The following is a 21,831-nucleotide window of genomic DNA, read 5'->3' on the forward strand; positions in this document are numbered from 1 at the left end:
CTAGCTGTATGGACGATCGCCCGATGGATGTCCTTCACTTTATCCTGGCGTTGCCGGTGCTGCTTCTGAGGTTGGTGACTTAAGCGCACTATCTTCCACCACCTACAGTTAAAAAAAAGCCTGTTAATGCAATAGTCATTACCAAACAGACTGACTTCACACTCACACAGATGAAACTGAGGACAGTGAAATGCCGCTTTTCCTTTCAGATCACTGCTGGGTGTAAAGTCAGAAACATACAGTGTACTCTCTGCTACCGATGACAGCCTCTGTGTTTAAGGGACGGAGAAGAGAGTGTTCAGTGTACGCCATCGCGTGCCCCGTTTCTGGTATTTCTGTTCCTGACTACGATTTGCCACCACTCCTGGACAAAGTGAGCAGTTTTACAATGCGAGCTGTAGCCACAACTGGCAGAAATCATCCCATTGCAGTACTTCCTGCACTGACGACAAATGCCCACACGGCGACCCACTCTGCATCTAACAGGGTAAAAGGCAACGATGAGAGAAAAGCTGAAAGTTCCAGTCGGCAACACTTTGTCAAACTGGCCAGCCCTCACATCCGACAGCTCAACCCTGCACTTCAAGGAACCGCTTGGACTGCCTGAGACAACACAGTATATTCTAAATAGCTCCACCTCGTCTTTTCCCGTTCCCTGTGCTGAGCAAGTATTCGTTCCTTCTAGATCCACGTGAAGATACTCGGGGTTTTACGGTGAGAACAAAAGCAGTAACCGTTACTTATTTCCAGGGACTCGGATGGTCGGGATAATTGAATCCACGTGTAAAGACCTTTGCCCAGCCCTCTAAGTTGCAGTGCTAGCCAACAACGGCAGAAGGAAGCAGCCCCTCAACAGCAGTCTCCATAGAATCAGCTTATTTTCTTGCCTCCCGCCTCGTCAAAACTTGCTAAAGCGATATATTATTAGCAACACGCCATGCTTCAAAACTAAAGTCAAGAAATACTAGTCTGCGTAAACTTTCCTTTTATGCTTACAAATCTACGAACAAGAAAGCAGTAAGCAGTTTGTCCTAAATTCAGTGAGGGCCCACAAGCCAAAACCAGGCGCTTACATCTACATCAGTACCCACCAGTTATAACGAAAGCAGAAACACCTTCACTGCACTGCTACGGGAATGACTGCGGAAGCTTTGTGACCTGCTGCCTTCTTCCCAACCCAAATTTTCCATTGACTCCCATGAGGGATTTGCGTATTCCCAAGTCCAGCCCCGTCTTCTCTACAGTGTTGTCCTAAATCCCAAAGCCGAGACGAGCTGAATAAGTGAATGCATCTAAGGTCTCTTCTTGTTCCTGTCTCTAGTGAGGGACTGGCGGGTGCTGTTGAAACCCAACTGCTTGCTCTCCTGTTTGGATCTCAACAGGTCCCATTTTAGAAACATCCTCAATTTTAGAAACATCCTGCTGAAGAAACAGCACGTTTAGCAGCTATAAAAACGACAGCATCTTTAAAATCCACCTTGTGAGAAACCGGTTTTCTCCTTCATTCCTGCCCAGGATTCTTTAATTCTGGACAATATTTTCGCCAGAAAATTTGGTCTTCGACGCACATTTCCTGCTTTAGCTTGTTTTCTTACTGGAGTTAATGGCTTTGGTCTTGAGACTGGAAAGCAAGAGGGGGAAAATTTCAGCCTGGTGTCATCCAAGTGACAGGGAATTCTCCCCTCTATTTCCCCCCGCTACAAGTTACCTTCTCTTGAGGCCAGTGCAGGCAAATGGTAAAGCTTGGCTCTCTCTACGGCCAGCTGCCTTTCAATTCGTGGAAGGATCTTGCCATATTGGGCTAATAGAGAATTTCTGGCAACTGCTCTGTCGGTCAAGCGATGATCGCCGTCGTTCTGATGAAGGAAAAGCGGAAAGCAAAAGCTTAACTAATTACAAGAAGTTCCTTGCACAGACCTCTCCGTGCTATTTCGCATTAGTGAGCAGATTTCCTCTACGGGTGTGGGAAAACACCTCCACTGCACAGAACAGCGGCAAGTTCTACCCATCCGCACACACCGATTTCACCTGGTACTTTTAGCAAAGTGGAAGGAAGACTGGAATAGCAACAGAGCCTACAACTTGAAGTTAAAACAATGCTGGCACTCTGCAGAACCTTCTTCTGATACGCCTGTTATCACCTGCGATTTTCTGATATCACCTGCAATTTGCAAACGACTTACTACATAGCAGGCTTTCCCTTGTTCTTCCTGAAACGCCAGTGCCCTGAATATACGGGACAACTGGAAATTACCCTGGACAACATGATGTGAAGATTAAAACAAGCAAGAAAAAGCGACCTACGCACACCACCTGGCCGCATGACAGTTTTCAAATGCAGGACCTACGACGTCCAAACTACCTTAGAAGTTTGAGTCACTGGAAAACTATGATTCCAGAAAACAGCAAACGCGTCACAAATCCAGAACACAAGTTCACGCTTACCATAAGATTGACATTCATGGATTGATTCAGCTCTAGTGCTGCAATGTAGTTGGCACGCTGCAGATGGTAGACTAAAAGGAATTCTTGATTCTGAACACCAGCACTGGTCCTTAAAAACTTCTCCAAACACTCCTATGAGAAAAAAAAAATCATTCCAAAAATCTGTTATGGCTCTGCCTTTTCTCTTTTCAAAGAGACGATGAACATTCTTCCTTGCTCCCACTTACTTGTTCGGTGTCTGTGAAAGGCAGCTTCAGCAAGTCTTCCATCAGGCCCATCTCCCGGCACATTTCGTACATGTGTTTTAAGAGGTCTTCTAAGTTTGCCTGAGCGGCATGTTGGTGCAACAGACCCCAAGCCTCCACCATGCACCTGTAATTAATGTTTCAGACGTAAAGGCATGTTAACAGCATAACCAAAGAGATGCCCCAAGAGTCTTGTACTCAAAGTTTAAAGGAAACTTAGGGGATGATGATTTCTATTCTTTGTTCTCCATTTTCACAAGATTTGCGTGACAAAATGGTGGGGTGTATTTCTTTACCTATTGGAGAGCAACACAGTGAGGAGAAGCTGCACTTCCCCGCTGCTTGCCGTGGGTGGCCTCATCAGCTGGATGTATCTGAGGGCTTGCCCATGCTCCCCTTGGCACAGGAGGGACTGAATAATTCTCTTGTGCTGCCATGACGCCGTTTTGATTGTAGCGGGATGAAAGAGCAGGGCCAGTGAATTCTGTACAAGTTAGAGATCGGGTTTTAAAATCATTTTCTAGATTATAGCTTTGTACTGCCATGTATCTCTAACTCAACTCTACCAGACTTACTTCGTAATCATTGTGATCTAGAAGCCAAAAACCTTCAACAAGCTTAACAAGTCCCCAAGGCATGCCAAAGGCAGTTGCAAAGGAGTCGACTGAAGTTTCTGTCTCACTCGGAAAGGAACGCTTGATATCCAGCAGCAAGTAAATTGTCTGACATCAGGTATCTCATTAAGGCTAATCAGTTTGTAAGACCAAAAGTTTATCGCATTACCTTTAGAAAAACATAATGAAGTAAGAATATAAAAGTGGTAGGAAGCAGAAAATACATTCAAAACATTGGAGCATCCAACGCTCAATTATTACAGCAAATAAATTCCACAGTTGGGTTTTTCCCTCATGTCCAGCGTCTATAAAACAGTGTAAATTGTGGCATCCTTACAGTACAGCTCAGCTCCGAATGCTTAAAACTGGATTTAAACCAGTATGCGGGTCACTCATTGGTAGCGTCATTTTCTCTTTCTGACGTCCGTTTTTAGGGACATCATCTAACGAGACAGCTCTGGGCTATAAGCGTTTCTAAGCCCCTTGCTCTCTAGGCTCCCCTCGCGGGTTAGGCAACAAACAGCAAAAGCAAGGCTGTGTATTTCAGCAGCTTAAAAATTAAGTTTCTGCCCCATGACTTTTCTCTTCTCCCTGTTGCTTATTCCGTGTGCCTGCACTTTCAACGGAACCAAAGCAAGCACTGTGAGCTGCGCTGGAAAACCCGTGATTTCAGCAAAAATCCGGTACTGGGAAACCACTCTTAGAAATCCTTTGGCTCTGAAACAGAAATTGTTTTATAACCCATCATGGGTGTTTTAGAAAATTTTAAACGGTGTTTAAATTTGGAGAAAAACTAAGGACATTTTATATCTTCAACCCTTATTACTAAAACTGTTTTCTCCCTATCGGAGAAGTCTTTTGCAACAAAACGTTTAAGAAAAAAGTCATCAAAAATCCACAGTACAAAGAAATAAAACAGCGCTTCTGTCTACAACTTAACGCTAAACTAAATGTTTTCACTTGCATCGTCTTTGAAGCATAAATGAAAAAATGTCATGAAACAGGTCGGCGACCAACACTGAAGAACATTTATGTGCATCCCCTGGAGGTGTAATAAAAATAACTAGAAAGGATACAATTGCGTGTTTGCAGTTTTCTTCAATGCTTTCTAGCAAATAGAGATCCAGCAGTGCCTGAAATGAAAAATTAAAAGTTCTGAAAAAACGCCTGTCTTCCCTAAATCATTGGCTTTTGGGTGGGGTTTGGCGGGGAGGGCGGCCGTTTGTTGTTGTTCTCAGTGAACAGGACACTCACATGCAAACTGGCAGGCGGGTATTTCCCAGTTCCTCCTGCATCTCTCCGCCACAGCTTCTCCACTTGGTCTCCTAACTGGGAAACCATTCCATCAACCATCAAGCAGTCCGAGTCCCATTTTCGTCTGGAACAAAAGGTAGCAAGGATTTGGACAGAGTTAAACACTAATTCCAGCCTCCCGGTGTAACGGCTTTCCTCCAGTCTTCTGCTGACTGCAGCCCTGCCCTTTCATCTCCCGATGGCACAAAGCAGAAAAAGGACACTAGAGGCTCTGTGCTTCGAAGGAACACACGAGCCTGTATGTAAGTTACTTGAGAAGTAAGCCAAGGAAGATGAACTTTGAAGTCAATACCTCCTACCCTGCAGCTTCCACCTTAACTCACCTTGCAGCCTCTTGGTCACAGTGCCATCGCCGAAGCTTGGTCAGCTCTTTATTCAGTTTTCAGTACAATTTCCAAAGAAAAACCTATTATCGGCTAATCCAAGGCATGCCGCCTATGTGCTAGGCAGCTAGTCCAGGAAAGAGAGCTGACGTTAGCAAGTGACTTCTATCCGACAGCCAGCAGAGTGCGAGGCGTGCCAACTCCATGTAACTCCAACCATCTTACGAAATCACACCACGTACTTGGGAGAAGGGGACTTAGGCCAATACAGTTATGACCCTCTATTACCAGTCAAGGACGGAGATGATTGTTTGTTAAAAAACACGCTTTCTTCTGCTTCCAAAACAATTGTTCTGTGAACACCCTGCTTTGCTGAACTGGAGGTGACTGATCCTGTCCTAATCACATGGCCTTTTTCAGTAGTCAGAAATTATACACATTAGCCAATGAATAAAGTAGACTCCCGAAAAATGATGATACCAACCAGTGGTACTAAGCAGAGGTAGATAGCAACGTTTTAACACAGGAAAGTAACCTCTCTGTTCAACAGAACACACGTGTCACTGAAGTCAAGAGTATTGCTGGCAGCGGCATTACGCATAGCCCATGCAACTGTTGAGATAAAAGCCATTCCCTTCCACTTCTGAATTTGCCGTGGAAGTGTTCTAGAGTCTTCCTCTAGCTCTTACCTTGATAAACGCTCAAGTTTCTGTCGCTGACCAGTATAGTAGCTCTCAATCAGAGGATAATTGTAGAAAGGTCTTGACAAACGCGTATCGTCATCTACAGGCAACAAAGTAGAAGCAAGTTAAAGCAGTCATATCACACTTGTAAACGAAAATTTTTGCCTAAAGAGACAGAAGATCGTACAAGCTAAGCATCAAGAAGCCTCCAACTCTGAAAGAAGCCAATCCTCTTTCTGCCTTTGCTAAAAGAACTCTAAGAGACAAGACTCAATTCCTTCTTGCCCCAAGTGCCGTTTCAAGGTTACAGTTCACGCAGCATTCACAACATGTAGGGTAAGCTGAAGTTCACTATAAAAAAAACCACCCAGTTCTCAAAGGGAATGGTTTCTAAACATGCCGTGTGAGCATCTGTGAGACAATTAAGGCTGACAATGGAATTTCTAATCCATCCAACTAAAGAAGGATTTCCAAGGTGTACTTTCTCCTCAAGCAACTGATAGAAAGTTCAAAACATGCAGGTAATGCTCTCACTCTAAAAACAAGCATTCCGGTACTTGTTGTTTAATAGTACTTTGTTTAAAATCTCAAGTAGTTCAAGCTGTGGACACAAGCAGTGCCTTGAAGTCAGGGGTCCATTGCTATTCCTAAAATCCACCCAGGAAAGAAACTGCCTGCCTCATTCTACGCCGTGTACTTGACAACCCAGCAAAATCTCAACTTCACCCACAGAACTTCAGCACACCCTGCCACTGAACCAGCACGACTTCTTCCTGACGAAACCGTTACAAAAACACGGCTAAGCATGCGTTCGTGGGAGTCACTCGCTGGATGGTTGCCTTGCTACAAACGTATGACAGGTCACGCTTACCTAAACCCTCTGGAAGGAGACCGGATCGACAGAACCAGATGACCACTCGTGCATACAAAGAAATGAGGCCGGTTACCGCTTGCTTATTTGTCACGTCTGCAAAACCTGAAAAAAGGCAGGAGATGATTAGCGTTATGCAATTCTGTTCATTTTCACAAAACTCCCTTCATCCTACTAAACCAAAAGTATAAAAATAGCACATTAGAAATCTTTCTCTTTGCGTTTTTCATGCTGTATCGCTTTCTTATTTGAAGAAAAAAACCACTATCACCACCAAAACAAAAAGCAACCCCTATAAAGAACTAAACTCACTAAAGGCTAAAATAAAAAAAAAAAAACAAAACCCCAAAGCCTGAACTACTAAATGCACGCAGGAATAAGACATCTGTTTCTCACGTAGCAGAGATTCTTCTGATAGCAAAGGGATAGTCTTTTCTTTTCTCAATAGGCCAAGAACCATTTCTAAGAGAAAAAGCTGTAGAAACTCAAGTAACTTACTTTGCATGTTACTCGTTTACGCTTCCTTCGTATTGTTTAGCAATTTGCAACACGGTGTCTGCATGCAACTAGAACTTGCTAGCTAAGAACTCAAAGGAATAATTTTCAGCAATACCACATTCGGTTGCTGTAATTTCAGCCCAGTTGCCTACTAAGCTTCTCTCTGGATGTAGCCTCCCCCACCCCCTTGCATGAGCTCCACCATAAACTGTTGCCCTGAACTCCATGCGTGTTTTGTGGTGGTCCCAAGCGCTCAGCTTTAAGCCCCTTCTCCCAGCTAAATGTGACTGTCTTCCAATCCTCAAAAACAACAAAAGCCCATGTTGCCACAATTCCAAATCTTAATAAAACATACCAAAGATTTTGTAGCACTACTACAAACCTTTTTCAGTAAGCTCTTGTGCTTCTGTGAGAAAACAGTTTAAGACCGTGCTAAGGTTGCTCAAAAGCAACTGGCAGCGCTGGAGAGACCGTAATGTCTGGGGGTCAATGAAGTTGCAAGAGCCATCAAACAGCGGAACACCTTTTCAAGAATAAATATTAAATCGTTAGCCGACAGAGCAATTCCAGAGTTTCAAGGCGCACTTCAAGGACCGCGTGCAATATCCTATAGCGGCGTATTACTGAGGAAGCTCAATCAGAAAGAACGACTTTAGGTTTGCAGAACGACTACACTAGTACTCACAGATTTGGTCAAATTCTTCCTTTGTAGAGATCACTTGGTTCCATGTCCACTCAAGAACAAACCGTAAATTACCAGCAGACCTTGGCTGCTCTTTAAACAAAGAGAACAAAAAAGAAATGAATCAACAGGCTCCAACTCAAAGAGGTACCACGTAAAAAAACAACGTTCCAAGTATTACCTTCAGATATCCAATGTTTAATGCATCCAGTCAGAAGTCCCACAGAACCTGTCTGGACAGCAGCTGACAATACTGCTTCCAGCTGCTCCTCCTAAACGTAACAGACAAACTCAAATGAGAATCTTACCTACTTGCACCATGTGAACCATCAACAGTAAATGTTTCTTTCTAACTGTATACTCATTCAGACATCACAAAGTCAATCAGGACACAGGCCAGGAATGCCACGTCCTTTCTCTTAATTCCAGCCACAGGCTGGACTGCTCACTGCTCTGAGGAACACATTAACACACTTCTCCTCTGACATTTCAACTTACTGCAGCCTAATTCTAATCTTTCTTCGCATGCCTCTGCATTACAGTCTTCACGTACTGAGTTCCGACTTACTACGTCCAGAAACATCCTCTGCTAATACGCGTTACACATCTGTGCAGATAAGTTTGCCATCAGGAACGCAGGAAGGGGACAGGACAAACACAACTGTGCAACGTTTGCATGGAAACAGTGAAGCTACGGCCAAGCAGCTTTCTAGACCATGAAGACATGAAGCAGTTCTGACACCCAAAACAGTACGTTGGAATTTTGTAACGTGACAGAAAAGAAGCGAAACATTTACATCCTAATGGCTTAAATGTTAGGCTCTTCAAATACTGTATTATAGTGTAGTGGTAATCCTTACAAGGATAAATCACAGGTATGCACAGACGCGCGATATTAAGTAGTAGCTTATCTCAGCTGGTGTTCTCGTACTTCTCTCAGGTGAGAGGACCCTTCATAAGTTTTTACTTTGGTTTTTGGGATGGGATTTGGTTGGTTGGTTGGGTTTTTTTAAACACATTCAAAAGTATCTTTCCCCTCTAGGCAAAATCATGACATTCAAAGCGACTTCTACACATGTAGAACACACATGTGATATTGCCATCTTTTTCTGAAAACTGGTTTCAGACAAGGAAACACACCATTGGCCAGCTTGCCAAGAAATGTCTTTGAGCTACCACACTGTGCAGAAGCGTTCATGTCCTAACACACGTCCACAAATGTGGTGACGAATGCAGGAGACAGGAAGAGGAGGGCAGCGGGAAGGCTGCTCTCCCCTTCCTGCTGATCGCTCCAGGGAAAGGTTGGTGCATTGCAAATGGAAAACCTATGGCAGGGGGAGTGAAGTCACTGTGGTGGCATAAAGCACATAGAAGGTAGCGAGTGTCATGAGATAAAGGTGATTAAGGTGTTGCAGCTGCAAGATGGCAGTCTCAGAGCAGCAAATTGGGCTACTGCAGCACAAGGCAGAGGCTACAGAGGTGGAGATCCGCCCGGAGAGGATGCAGAAAAGCCTACCGATGAAGGGAAAACGAGGGCAAGCCGTGAAGAAATTGCCAGGGAGAGCTGACAGCAGTAATCCTTTACCACAGCCCACTTCCTTGGAAGCAAATGATCACGTACAGTGACAGTGCAGCAAGCCGACGTCTGCAAGAGCTCGCATCCCAGTGAGACGCCCCCATCGTCGGCTACTGCACTGAACCACTGCTTTGAGAAACTGACAGGGATGGGGGTTACTCTGGGGGACACATGCGTTATGTTGGGCATGACCAGCACTGACTGCACGCTTCCTTGTGCGCATCTGTGTGTGGCACCGAATTAAGAGAGGGGTCTCTAAAGACAGATCTCTTAGGGCTGTTCCCAGTCAAAGTCACTACTTTGGATCTAAGGATACGGTTACTTCTGCTAGCTCAGGTCAACGCCTGTATTTCAAATTGGAGTATCGTGTCTTGTAGCCCCTCCAGCCCTGTCAGACCAGATGGATGTATTTCCCCCTTGATTCCCTCATAGGCACTCACCTGACTCAAACTGGATGGCTGGACGTCAACTGGTCTTGGAGACAGCAAGCCAGCTACAAGACACCTATTGTAGCTCTCCTGAATGGCTTCCCATATTGAAGGACCAGATTTCTTCAAAAAATTCAAGGTCTGAAACATCGATCGAAAACCACAGATTAAGACAGCATTGTTATTCCGTCACTACGCTTCTGGATAACCTCTAAAAGGAAGAATCTAAATGTTCACTGACACCGTCAGACAGCCTGAACCACTAAGATGCTTTAGGTTAGCAATCTGCGTAATTAAGTCTTTTCTACCTTCTCTGTCTATACACAGGCCTTGCTCTTTCCCTCAACACTGACACAAAATACATTCTATGTAAGCTAAGCTAACATGCAACTTCACGCTTTGGAAGATCCTTTCTATGCCTATTCGTATGGAAGCCGATTCATGTTGGAAACATTTAGTGAGCTGAAACTTCACTCAAAATTATCTGTCACAATCTGTGCCGTGGCTCAGAAGTTATAATTTGGCCGAGTTTGGGAGAAAACAAAATTTTCACTCCTCAAACAGTTATGTGATTTTTCATTTTCTCCATTCCCTCCTTTTTCAAGAGAATTGGGGATCAAAACTCTAACTCAAGACTATGCAGGCAGTTCGACTGAGGGGCAATAAAGAAGTAACACCTTTCCCCGCCTTCTACAGTGGTTTTGTTCTTGCTCCTGGAGCAACGTTGCATTCCTTTCTAGACGTTCAATCCCCGATCGTGCCTCAAGAGGAGACAACGGCAGTTGTACAGTCCCAAGAGGGGACCTAAAACATTACCATTTGCATACAACTGGCGACAGGATACAATTGCAACTATGCGTGTGGACGGGCAGGATGAGCATGAAACGGTCCCTAACACGGAAAGCAGTGCAACAGAAAACTTAGAAAAGCTACATCTCCTGCCACTCGCAATAAAGATACAGTAAAAGATCACCTCCTTCTGGAAGCCGGTGCAAGTCATGTGAACGACTCCGGAGGTCAGCAAGCACGTACCATCTGCAGAAACAGGGAACGTTTGACAACCTTCCGTACTCTCACAGTTATGGCATGACCACTTTACATTTTTTACACACCGGTATCTAGAAACATATAACTGAGTGCTTTGAGCTTCAGTTCACAGTCATTTCAGGCTATAACCAGCACCACTTCACCGGCTACATTACAAAAGCACCAAAACTCAGCCGGCTGTCAGATATGTTCCACAATAGTAAATACCTTGTCAGTACAACGTGATCAGAGTTGGGTTTGGGGGGGACTGGGTGTTTTTTTGGTTTGGGTTGGGTTTTGAATGACAAACAATGACTGAACAAGAGAACCAATGAATGGCATTTGACCTCATTTTAAGCTTATCACTCTCAAAAGCAGTGAAATACCTACCAAAGTTATAGTTGCCTGGATGAAAAAACCGCTCAGGTGGTGGATAAGAAGGAGGAACTCCCCGACTTAGACTCCGCTCATGGACCAGAATATCCAAAAGGAGCTTCGGAGAAGTCACGCTCACTACGGTATCCAGCGACCACAGTGCAAAATAGGGGCACTCATGAGGGAATTCTTCCGGCCTTAAAGAAAACAAGCGCGTAAGCTAAATGCCGACATTCAAATGAATTATTGGCAGGCATATGGAAAACTACTGAAGAAAAATCTACCTTAGCGAATCTGGCATTTGAGCAGAATACCAGCGATTAATGTCAAATACACCCAGGTAAGTAGATGGTTTTCCCTGACCGTACGTATTCACTTGCCAACTGAAGACTGAGACACTGGTGTCAGGAGACGTGACTGTAAAAGACAAGACGTTGTTTCTGACTTGTAGAAAATACGATAGATCCGATATTTTTAAAACACAACTTTCTATTTTGGCTTCATTCTCTTCTGTCACTCGTGAAACACAACACTTCCTAAGAGTGATTACAGTAATTACGGAATAGCAAACATCTCTGTGATAGGTTTCAGTCACACTGCCCCTTTTTCTTGTCCCCTCGTCCAGATCACTGGTCAAGATACTAAAGAGAAGTGGCCCCAGTGCAGTGCCCTGGGGAACAGCACTTGTGACGGGCTACCATCTGGATGCAGATGCGGACATCGGTTTGAAGAAGGGAAAAAATTCTGGTAACATTCCTAAGCAATGGAGAGTTTGAACTTCTTGTTCAAAGATGGCAGCTGGAGGAGTAAAACGACTGACCATCATCATACAAACGGCCCCACCATACATCGCGATAGCATGTCAGCAAGCATAAAATAAAACCCACTTTTTCCCTTAAAGAAGTCCCACATAACTTAAGCATCCATTTTTTCTTCGTAAATAATCCCAACAATCTAGTCTATGCAGATAGGCAAGACTTTCAGACTGTGGGGACAGAACAGCATTCGTTGCTTAGGTTCCAAAAGCACTTCTTTTAAAATCACCAAACACGGACATCAGAACAAACCTTCATTTACGCTATCCTCTCCGTCAACGTCGCTGCGGAATTTTTCGACAGTCTGGCAGCTGATTAATTTAGTACTCATCTGGCCTCTCAAGGGAAAGACTCCACCCGTGAGATCTAAACTGAACTTTTCGCCACAGTATTGCAAACCCTGGGGGAAAAATCAGAGAAGAGAGCAAAGGTCATTCTAAGATAAAAACATACATTATGGCTAAACATGAAAGACAGTCTAACAGAATAGGCTTATTATACTGTGTATTTCGCATGAGCCTATTTCTGATGGTAAATAGAAACTACGCCTGACATGCAAGAGAATGCAGTGTCAAATCGTAACGGGTAAGTTTGGCTGTAAAGGCTTTGCACTTTTTCAAAATTTAGAATTTCCCTAACATTCTTCAGATCTAAACATGTTTTGCAGAATTCCTTGCGACATCCAAGAATGTTCTTTATAAAAATAAATATATCGCTACAAAGAGATATCTAAAATGATGCAACACACATGCATGCAAAGCTCTTTGCTCCATGTCTTGATTGCAGAACTGATGAAGTTAGAGAAGCCCCAGCAGCTAAAGCTGTCAAGAGGTATTTTCTATGGGCACACCACCAGAGTGACCGTGCACCCCTCTCTAGTTACTGTGAGAACTTCATACTGATTAGCAATCTTCTTTCAAGCCACGTAAGCTATGACAGCTCCTCCTCTCATCTTGTCAGAGACTAACGGGTGAAATACCCCTCAGCTCCTCACCAAGCACAGCCAACAGCAAAAGGGAAAACCAGAAAGGACACGGGGTGCACGTGGCCAAGGCTTTTAGCATCACGAATTACTACACAGTAAACAAACTAATTTTGAGATACACAGAAACCCCGGCACGATTGTGTTGAACCTCTGATAGTGCCATTTTTTAAGTAAGCATGAAGTGAAATACCGTCTTTCCAAATACAGCATTCATTCAAACTGTCTACCATACAACACATGAATGGGTGTACTGGGGACAAATAGCAGCTCTATAATTAAAAAAAAAAAAAAAAAAAAAGAGGGAAAAAGAAACCCAACCCACACAACCCATAAACTGATAACGCCACATTCTACCCAGGTTTCCTAAACTTGCAGAGCTCTGAAACGAACTGGCATGAAACCACACATTCCCGTATGATCTCATAGGATACATCTAATTCACCTAATCTGAGAAGAGGCGAGCTTTCTCTTAATGATTCCAGGAAGTGTTACAAATAAATATGAAGGTTGTCTAAAAAGAAAAATTAAATAATTAAAAAAAGTCTTTCATAACTAAAAAGAAAATGCTTCTGAAGCAAAGCAGTGCATTTTAAACTTTCCACGCCGGGCAAAGTCATTCTAAGGAACTCCATTGTATGGGAGATGTTAAGTAATGACTCCATTGACTAGCAAAACACAAAAACAAGTTTTCAAACGAGATGCACTGGTCAAACTCTGATATCAAAGTAGAGAGTGTATACTCTGCCCATCCACAAGCATTGTGCAGAACGAGGGTAAAGATGCGCTCTACGATCGTGATTTGATGCACCAGATTTAGCAACTGCTGCGACAGTACAAAAAAGGTCTTTGGAAGCATTACTTAAACATACCTTTCTGTTTAATTACTTAAGCAGACTTAAACCAGCCTTGAAGGCAATGGAGACGAGAGTTTGACACGCATATAGAAAAACACAGTACCACATGTTCCATAAGTCCTATTTGTGACTCTTACCATGACACACAGTCAAAGAGGCACTGCTTCATAGCCTCAAACCTAATTCCTGGAACAAAAAGCACGGCTGTATTGAAAAAGTCTTTTGAGCTCCTATGAACTCTATCCAATGAACAAGGATCAACAGTAGATTCCTCCTTCTTTACTCAAACTTGGCCTAGCAAAGGGGAGACACTTAAATTTTCTACCCCTGAAGATGGACAAGAAACTTGACTCAGACAGCCATGCAGGCAGACAGTCATGTAGTACTAACCAATCTGTGACTACAAGGAAGTGTTCTGAGACTAAAAGTATCCGCTGTGGAGCACAGGTCCCGCACATCAACAAAGATAAAGAGATAGCATCCAGCACGCGATGAATCACTGGAAGATCCTTCTACTTGGTCACCGTGATAGATAATGCATTTTAAAGAAACACCACCTTTTCCAAACACCTAACCTCTATCTATGCAAAAGCAACAGTGCCAAATGAGGAAGCACCTTTCCTACACATAAGCAAAACACTCAAAATCTCAATTAATCCAAAAAAATCAACAAAAACCAGAGTACCACGATACAAGAGTCACCCCTGTTTCGTTCCATAGCTATTGAGAATATGCAAGAGAAAGTACCAAATCAGGAGGAAAGACTTGCTCTGAACTAAGATTACTGTCCCCTCAAAAAGATTTTGGAAGACTTCCAGGCGTACAACTGAATGGAATTACACATCTAACAGATGCGCCTTGTCTCTGTTAGCTATCTGAGATACAAGGATACCTCACATCTGTATTTTAAACGCATCCTCCTTGGAGCCAGATCTAACATTTAGGTACACTCTTCTGACCAAATTACATATTTTCCTGGCTTTAAGAGTAGATTGAATAGGTCACCCAGCCAAAAAGAAGAACGAGTTATCTTTACAGCTACTAAGTGTCAGGATCAACACTGAAGAGACACTGTAGGTGCATTTCATGTGAGAAGTCCGGCTGACAAAGCTCTAAGGGAAACCAAGAATATAAAACTGAAGATCAGCAAAGACTAGAGTATGACTGTATTTTAAGAAAGGGAGAGAGACAGAAGCTTATTCAAGTCCGAAGCTTGGTTAAACCAAGCGATTCAAGGCCCAATCTTCTCTTCCTACATGCCATTCGTTTGGTATTTCAGAATAATTTTATTTGCAAAAGCCGCGTCCTCTTCAGGAATTTCATTTATACGGGCTCTTTGCAGATGAATCTAGCTGGAACACACGACACTGCAGTATAAAATGCTACGCCTTCTTTCCAAAAGGTATGGACAAAGGCCGTGCCCAAGAAGACTCAGCAAAACATGATTATTTTTTCAGCCAGCTCTGAAGTTTGATGGTAAATCTCACCCCTGTAACTCAACTGATACTCCCTTAGAGAAAATTACTATTGTCTGCTTTTCCCACGCATGCACCTCTTACCTCATACATGACTTGTCCTGAGGCCACGCGTTTTCTGTCACCAAACGCTAACTGCAGCAGGTGTAAACTCACCACATCACCTTCACTGAAAAAGGGATAAATTATGAAATTTGGTTACAAAGCTGCTTGATAGTCCTCATCGTCGTGTTAGTAGACCTAGACGTTTTCTTAATAGCATGCTCCTGCTGAAAAGAACACCACCTCTTCCCAAAACATGATCATCGGCCACATTTAGCCACTGAAACATGAAGGAGGGCGTTTGGACACTAACAGCTTCAGGGGCAAAAGCCAACCGTACAATTGGAAAGCTGTAATATGTTGTATGGACTAAGAATTGTTGGAAATAGTTCTTCACAATGAAGAGTTCTCCATCAAAACTGCTTTGAAGTCAAATTTTAAAAGACTGCCACTCTACCAACAGCTGAGCTGATGGAATCGCTTGCTGATGCAGACAGAGAGATCTCTCTGCCCTTCCCTTACCACCAAAGTTCCCCTCCCCCTCTTGCACACTCTGCACCCTTCCAAGTCCGATTTGATTCAGCAGAACAGCAGGAACCCATTGGCTTTTCTGCTGAATCGTTTTCTGCCCGGGGAGCTGCACTGCCTCACCAAGGCTCCACAGACTGCTGACGCTGGCACAAGGCCATCGGCAATACTGTCACCGCCACCTTTAGGGGCGGCAGGCTGTTGTGTGGGCACGTCTGGTGTTCTAGATCTGCAGCCTCAACTGCTCCTAGTGGTATTTTAATACCACGGTGTGACTATCAAACAAATGATGAAGCGGTCATCGAGGAACAAAAGCAAACCATTTGAGAATGCGAGCAGAAGAATATGGCCACTGTTGCTGTGCCTTCTGACAGAAGGCAGGAACTAGTAGGTCCCTCTTCACGTCTGGTAAATCCTGTAAAAATTGCATTCTAAGTTTAACACCTTCCGTACCGGAAAGAATCGCAGACACACAACAAATACACATGTTCAACTGTATGGGAACAAATATCCTTAAAAAAAAAAAACAATTAATTCAGTGGCTGATAGTTAAAGTTTTTATTCACCTTTCCTGCGTAGACTGAACAGCCCACAAGTAGCAACAATTGCGAGGATCATTCTCAGGCTCTTGAAAAGTGACAGCATAGACAGGAATCCTCCCTCCTTCAAGCTGAGAGTGGTGCCTACAGGTTTAGGGGAAAAAAAAAGCAAAACGAAAAAGAAAACAAAAGGTGAGCCTAGTGGCCCAAACACAGGTAGTTTCTCGTTTCGTGGACTACGTCAAGCATTGTTCTTCCTGACTTCTGAACCTTATTTGTACCTCCACACTCTACTCTTGCCACCTAATTATTCCTCCACTGTCTATTTATGCATCCAACAGCTTCTGGGGAGTCAGTGCAGATCTGCTGAAGGGAATCCCGACCAGAAGTTAGCCAAATATTTCAGGTGAGATTGCTCTTTCGGCCAAAGCTGACACGCAGGAAAGAATACATTTTTCAGGCACAGGTCACCTATTGAGTTTTCATGTCTCACTAGTTTCACCCTGGACACTTTAGAGAATATCGGCACCAAAATCACATCACTGACATACTTCAGCCTTTCAATGGATGCCCCAGTTGCGGTAACCGGTTCTGAAAACCCCAGGAAGCATGCTTCCCACAGTTCCTCAATCCACAGGCACAATAAGGAAAACAATCCTAGTCCACTGGGGAGAAGGCGGACCACTTGATCCAGGTATGACTGAAAAGTTATGTCAGAAGAGGATTTCTGAACGTGCCAAGATTATACTCATACTCATGTCAGTCCCTGAAAAAGTTCTCTTTACATCCACATGCTTCCTTAAGCAACAAATCGAGAGCCCCACACCTCCAGGCATGGCCAAGTGTAAAGGCCTACTTACTCTCTCTTCAAAGTTTTCATATTCCAGAGCGACAGGTAGCCATCCGAGAAACCCACAACGAGCTGGTTGCTTCTGCTTATGTAGCACAGGGCTGATACTGCTGTTCCGGAAGCATTTTGTAGTTGAAAACAGAGATGTCTCCCTTCGCTGGTCACAGTTTCTCTTCTTTGTGCAACTTCAGCAGGATTTTTAGTGACAACTTCTAGATCTACACACACAAAACCAAGCAATAAATGAATACGTTATGCCATTTAGGCTGCATTTTAGGCACTGACGTGACAACCCCTATCATCTAATGCTACCGTGCCAGGCAAAATAGCCATTTATGCAACACTTTTTTTTGCCATTTCCATTATGTATGTCTTTGAACAACATAAGAACTCTCGGATCAGACAAGTATTCTCACTCACATTTGAAAGCTAGGTAAAAATCTGACCAAATTCTTCCCGGACTCTGAAAAGCAGGAGTTTGGGCCTCGTGATGAAATTTGAAGTGGCACCTCGTGTTTGAAGTGGCACCAATTGCTGAAGCTGCTGTTGTAATAGCCAAAACGGTGTATGCAATCTGAGTACACCTATTCGAGATTTCATTCATCCAAATGCATGGGTGTTGGTAAGTGGGGTTTATTTTAAAAAACAAACCCAAAATTTGCCCCAAGTCAATTAACACAAGCAGAAGAGCATTCCCGGGAAACAGGGCTCCTCCAACACAACTTCCTACCAGGCGGCCGCACCGGCTCACGTGGCAAAATTCCTACACCTCTCTGGCAAGAATCATAGTGGCACAGGGATCTTGGTGGGAGGGGGCATTTACAACACTGCGAGGAGCAGTCAGACACTCCCAGGTTTAATCAGGTCAGGACTATACGATGTCAAACTGCCACCTGTAACCAGTCGTCAGAAATGTCTGACACAAGGGTCTTCAAAGTGGGATGCATACTGTTTCGTTAGAAGACAGAAGTTTTCTTGCGTTTAAATTCATGTGGAAAAACTGCAGGCTTACCCAATGCTTCGATATCGTTCTGAGTGCAGGAGCAATCATCCAAACTAAGGTCAATCAGAAGCAGATGGCCAGCATCTGTAGCCACTGCTGCCACCCCAAAGAGCCATCGCAGACTCTGATGGAGGTGCTGAGTGCTCACGCTGGGTCCTCCGTGATTCGCTATGGGTTCTATAGCGGTTACCTACAGGAAAACTACAAGTTACTATTTGAGCTCTTTGACAAGCTCAATAGAAAAAGTAAATACAGGAGCATCAAAGCATTGTTTGCAATTAGATCAAGAAAAGAGACAAAGACAAAAAAGCCCCGTACAAAAACCTGTTACTGCCTTCCATTTACTAGATTTCCTGCGGGTAAGTGACTTAACTTCAACTTACATGGGGCATTCTATTAGTACAGCTTAGCAATTTCCATTTCCTACTTCGCAGTAATTAACTGGAGGAAAACACAGAAAATCAGTTATACGCAAGAAACTTTATCGTATTCAAGGGGCTTAAGACAGACAAACACAACTACATCGAGGTCTCCCACCGCTCACAGCCCACCAGCACCGCGGTACAGTCTATGCCTTCTTTGACAAACGGGCGTTAGGATAAATCAGGGCTCGAGAGTCAGACGAGGCAGCGGCCAAGTTGCATGGGAGACACACCATTTCCATGGGAGCGAAACGTATTTAGAAAGCGTTGAAGGGAGAGACCAGCTTAGTAAAATTCACACTAGTCCGCATTTAGAAGAAAAGTAACAACCACATAAAGGAAAAGAAGCTTTAAATGCACACCAGCGCTTTCACGAATGTTGAGAAAAATGTTAAAAGCCAGCCTAAAGCAGCAGCTTCTCAGATAAAAAGGTGACTCCACCTAAAGGAGGAAGCGCACACTGCTCTCTCACGTGCCCAGCAGTCTGCACGCAACTGTCTCACAAGGCGAAGACAGACCTTTCAGCACACGTTGCAGCACATCCCAGGACAACACTGACTGCTAGAGCAGAGACACGAGCACACAAAGACTCCTGCGCTAAAGCTGCACGTATTTCTCTCTCTCAGTCACCCCAATACGAATGCTTACTACTAGTCATCACACTGTAGCATTACAAACAAACAAAACTCCACCTGTATTCTAGCAAGTCAAACCAAAGCAGCTGATGGAAAGCTGGCTAAGAAGTTAGTTAGTTAGTTGTTGCAGATTCTAAGATGATAAAAATGAATCTTGATGTTCTATTGACTGCCACCGATTCTTGTTTACATTAAGATAATGAGGCTAGGGGACACACATCATTTGAGTTTCTGGGTTACAGAAGACAGAAAACATCAGCAACATTACACCAGTGTGTCCCATCTACACAAACACACTAGTCAGAGAGCAGAGATTCAAGGACTGCAGGCTGAAAGGTGACCTCCCAACAATCTGTCAGATAACTCACTAGAGGCTCTTTTTTCCTCTCCTAAGTCAACAGAAAAATGTGTTCTCCTCAGCCTGCTTGCTAGGCTGAGATTCAAGGCAATGTGTCGAAGTCATTTACAGCACAACTATGGAATTCTGAGCCATTTTAAAGACGGTATTTCTGATGGAAATCAAGCAATTAGGGCCAAACAAAGGTGCTTTTCAATGCCTTTTTGCGGAAGGAGAGAATCAGGTAACTCTGTGCTCTACAATAAAACCAGAAAACTTGTTTTACTCTCAGTAAACTCCAACAATAATGGCACATTAAGCCCAAGATTTTACAGCAACACCGTCTTGACTGGATACTCTCAAGTGACAGGATGTTAACGCGCGATAGAAAAAATACCTCCTACAAAGAGACGCTCCAAAGCTTGTCCTAAAACAGGCCTACGCAGCACCTAACAACATCAAAGCTTCGTTTCTCCAATTAAAAGGTACCTACCCTCCCGGGAAGAACAACTGCTTTAACCACTCTTGAGAGTCCAAGGTCGTACAGACAGAGAACGCTTCCCTCTGCGTCTTCCAACCCAACCAGCAGTCCAGTTCTCTTCTCCCAGGAAAACTCCTTCACCACGCGAACAGTGGGAGGCTGTTCATTGACTCCACTGAAACGGTACGCAGAGAGCCGCTCTCCTGTCACACAGTTCACCACCTCAAGGTGAGGACCACGTGCCAACCACGCCAGGCCGTTTCTCCCTGTGAGAGAAAAGAAAGAGGACTGAAGCAAATGTCCAACGGAAGACTGAAAACAGCTGAAAAAAAATCACAGTGCCTGCCCCTTTCCTTCAATAAACGTACCTAGCAGAGGAAGACCGACCTACCTCATTCTAGTCAATGATTCAAAATCACCCGTTGAAATCCCCAAGCAATCCCTCCTAAAATTAACCACCTTGTTATTTTGCATTTGTACTTGTCATTCCCGCACCGAAGAATCTGGGTTGTTTGCGATAAAGATGACAAGGTCCTGATCGACAGCCTTTATACCATATTCGCCTTGGTTTTGCTAGAAATGATCTAAACGCATATGGGAATACAAGTCTTAGACCGTAGAGGAAGAATCGGAGGCATTTTGTTTCACTGAACTACTGCCAGCCCAAAGGAAGTATGAGCTCAATTCCTGCATTTACACTCAGGTAGATAGATTCCACCTGGTCTTAACAGAAGCCTAGACCTCCAGATAGGCACCCAGCTCTACTGTCACATCACCTGGAAAGTCCACTTCAAAGTTTAACTATACTCACGTTTTAATATTAGCATTTGTCATCGCTGAAGCACCCTTTTTGTTCTCTCTCTCTAAACAGGATGCCTCTTAACAGCACCAACCTGACACAGCTGATACGATGACCTGAGGCTTCAGGTAGCCTCCAGGCAAGAACAGCTTTGTACCGAGACCAAATTTAAAGGAAAATGCTCACCTCCAGAAAACCTCCCGCACAGCACAGAGCCGAGGGTTCCCTCATCTTCCCCAAGTGCCTGAAGAGTCACCTCTGGAAACTGCAGCAGACTGCTCGTTACCTCAGCTGTTAGGTCTCGCATTCTTCACTGTAAATACAGGAAAAAATTGCACAACTAGACTCACGTCAGCCAGAACTATTCTTGAGAGTGACAGAAGTTTCATCAGTATGCAGTGAAAAATCCCCTAGACATCACCTCTAGCTCTTTTCCTTGCAAATAATGGCACTCGGGAGACTTTTTGCTCTCCCAGCAGAGCAAAAGGAGAATCCTTTGCTTTTCTGATGCCTGTGAGATCACCAACAAAAAGCGACCCAGACGTATCAACAGAGAAATAACAGGAAAAAGCCCAATACACTGAGTTCAAGTCTACTCACACAGGTTCGGAAGATGGGAGCTGAGAAAAATCAGATTTTAAAAAGCTTCTCAGTAACAGGTACAACTTTCCATTTGTCCTTTCCCTTGATTTCGTACTTTACCCTTTGTTACTTATTGTCAGTTGTCTTCTAGCAGCCAAAATTACCATTGGTCTTCACCTTAGGTACTTATGACTTCCAAACTATTTCCAAAGAAAGGAGCGTACCACGAGTCACAGGCTGAGGATAGATTTTTGCATTAAAAAGCTCCAAGAAGAATAAACATGGAGAAATTACATGTTCAAGCAGAATCACATTCAGCCAAGCCAGGGTTCAGGGACGTCAGTTTTGACTGACGGTAGTACCTGAAAATCCGTTTCAAGGGCCAACAATGCAATGGGCTTACT

General features: G+C 43.9%; 1 protein-coding gene across 1 annotated transcript; it reads right to left on the minus strand.

Moving 5' to 3' along the window:
• Positions 1–1,484: 1,484 nt before the first annotated feature.
• Positions 1,485–21,152, minus strand: LOC134512446 (protein ELYS-like; the record flags this gene model as incomplete). Its single annotated transcript, XM_063327818.1, has 24 exons — positions 21,032–21,152; positions 20,059–20,312; positions 18,181–18,361; positions 17,179–17,386; positions 16,346–16,462; positions 15,294–15,378; positions 12,148–12,295; positions 11,365–11,497; positions 11,096–11,277; positions 10,653–10,714; positions 9,692–9,820; positions 7,857–7,947; positions 7,679–7,768; positions 7,376–7,516; positions 6,496–6,600; positions 5,631–5,724; positions 4,559–4,682; positions 4,381–4,437; positions 3,266–3,412; positions 2,987–3,174; positions 2,673–2,817; positions 2,446–2,577; positions 1,709–1,856; positions 1,485–1,621 (listed from the first exon to the last, which is right to left on the minus strand). Coding segments are annotated over exons 1-24 (3,219 nt in total), but the record flags the coding sequence as incomplete, so codon positions are not given.
• Positions 21,153–21,831: the final 679 nt, after the last annotated feature.

This window comes from Chroicocephalus ridibundus, chromosome 3 (assembly GCF_963924245.1).
Source record: "Chroicocephalus ridibundus chromosome 3, bChrRid1.1, whole genome shotgun sequence".
NCBI lineage: Eukaryota > Metazoa > Chordata > Aves > Charadriiformes > Laridae > Chroicocephalus > Chroicocephalus ridibundus.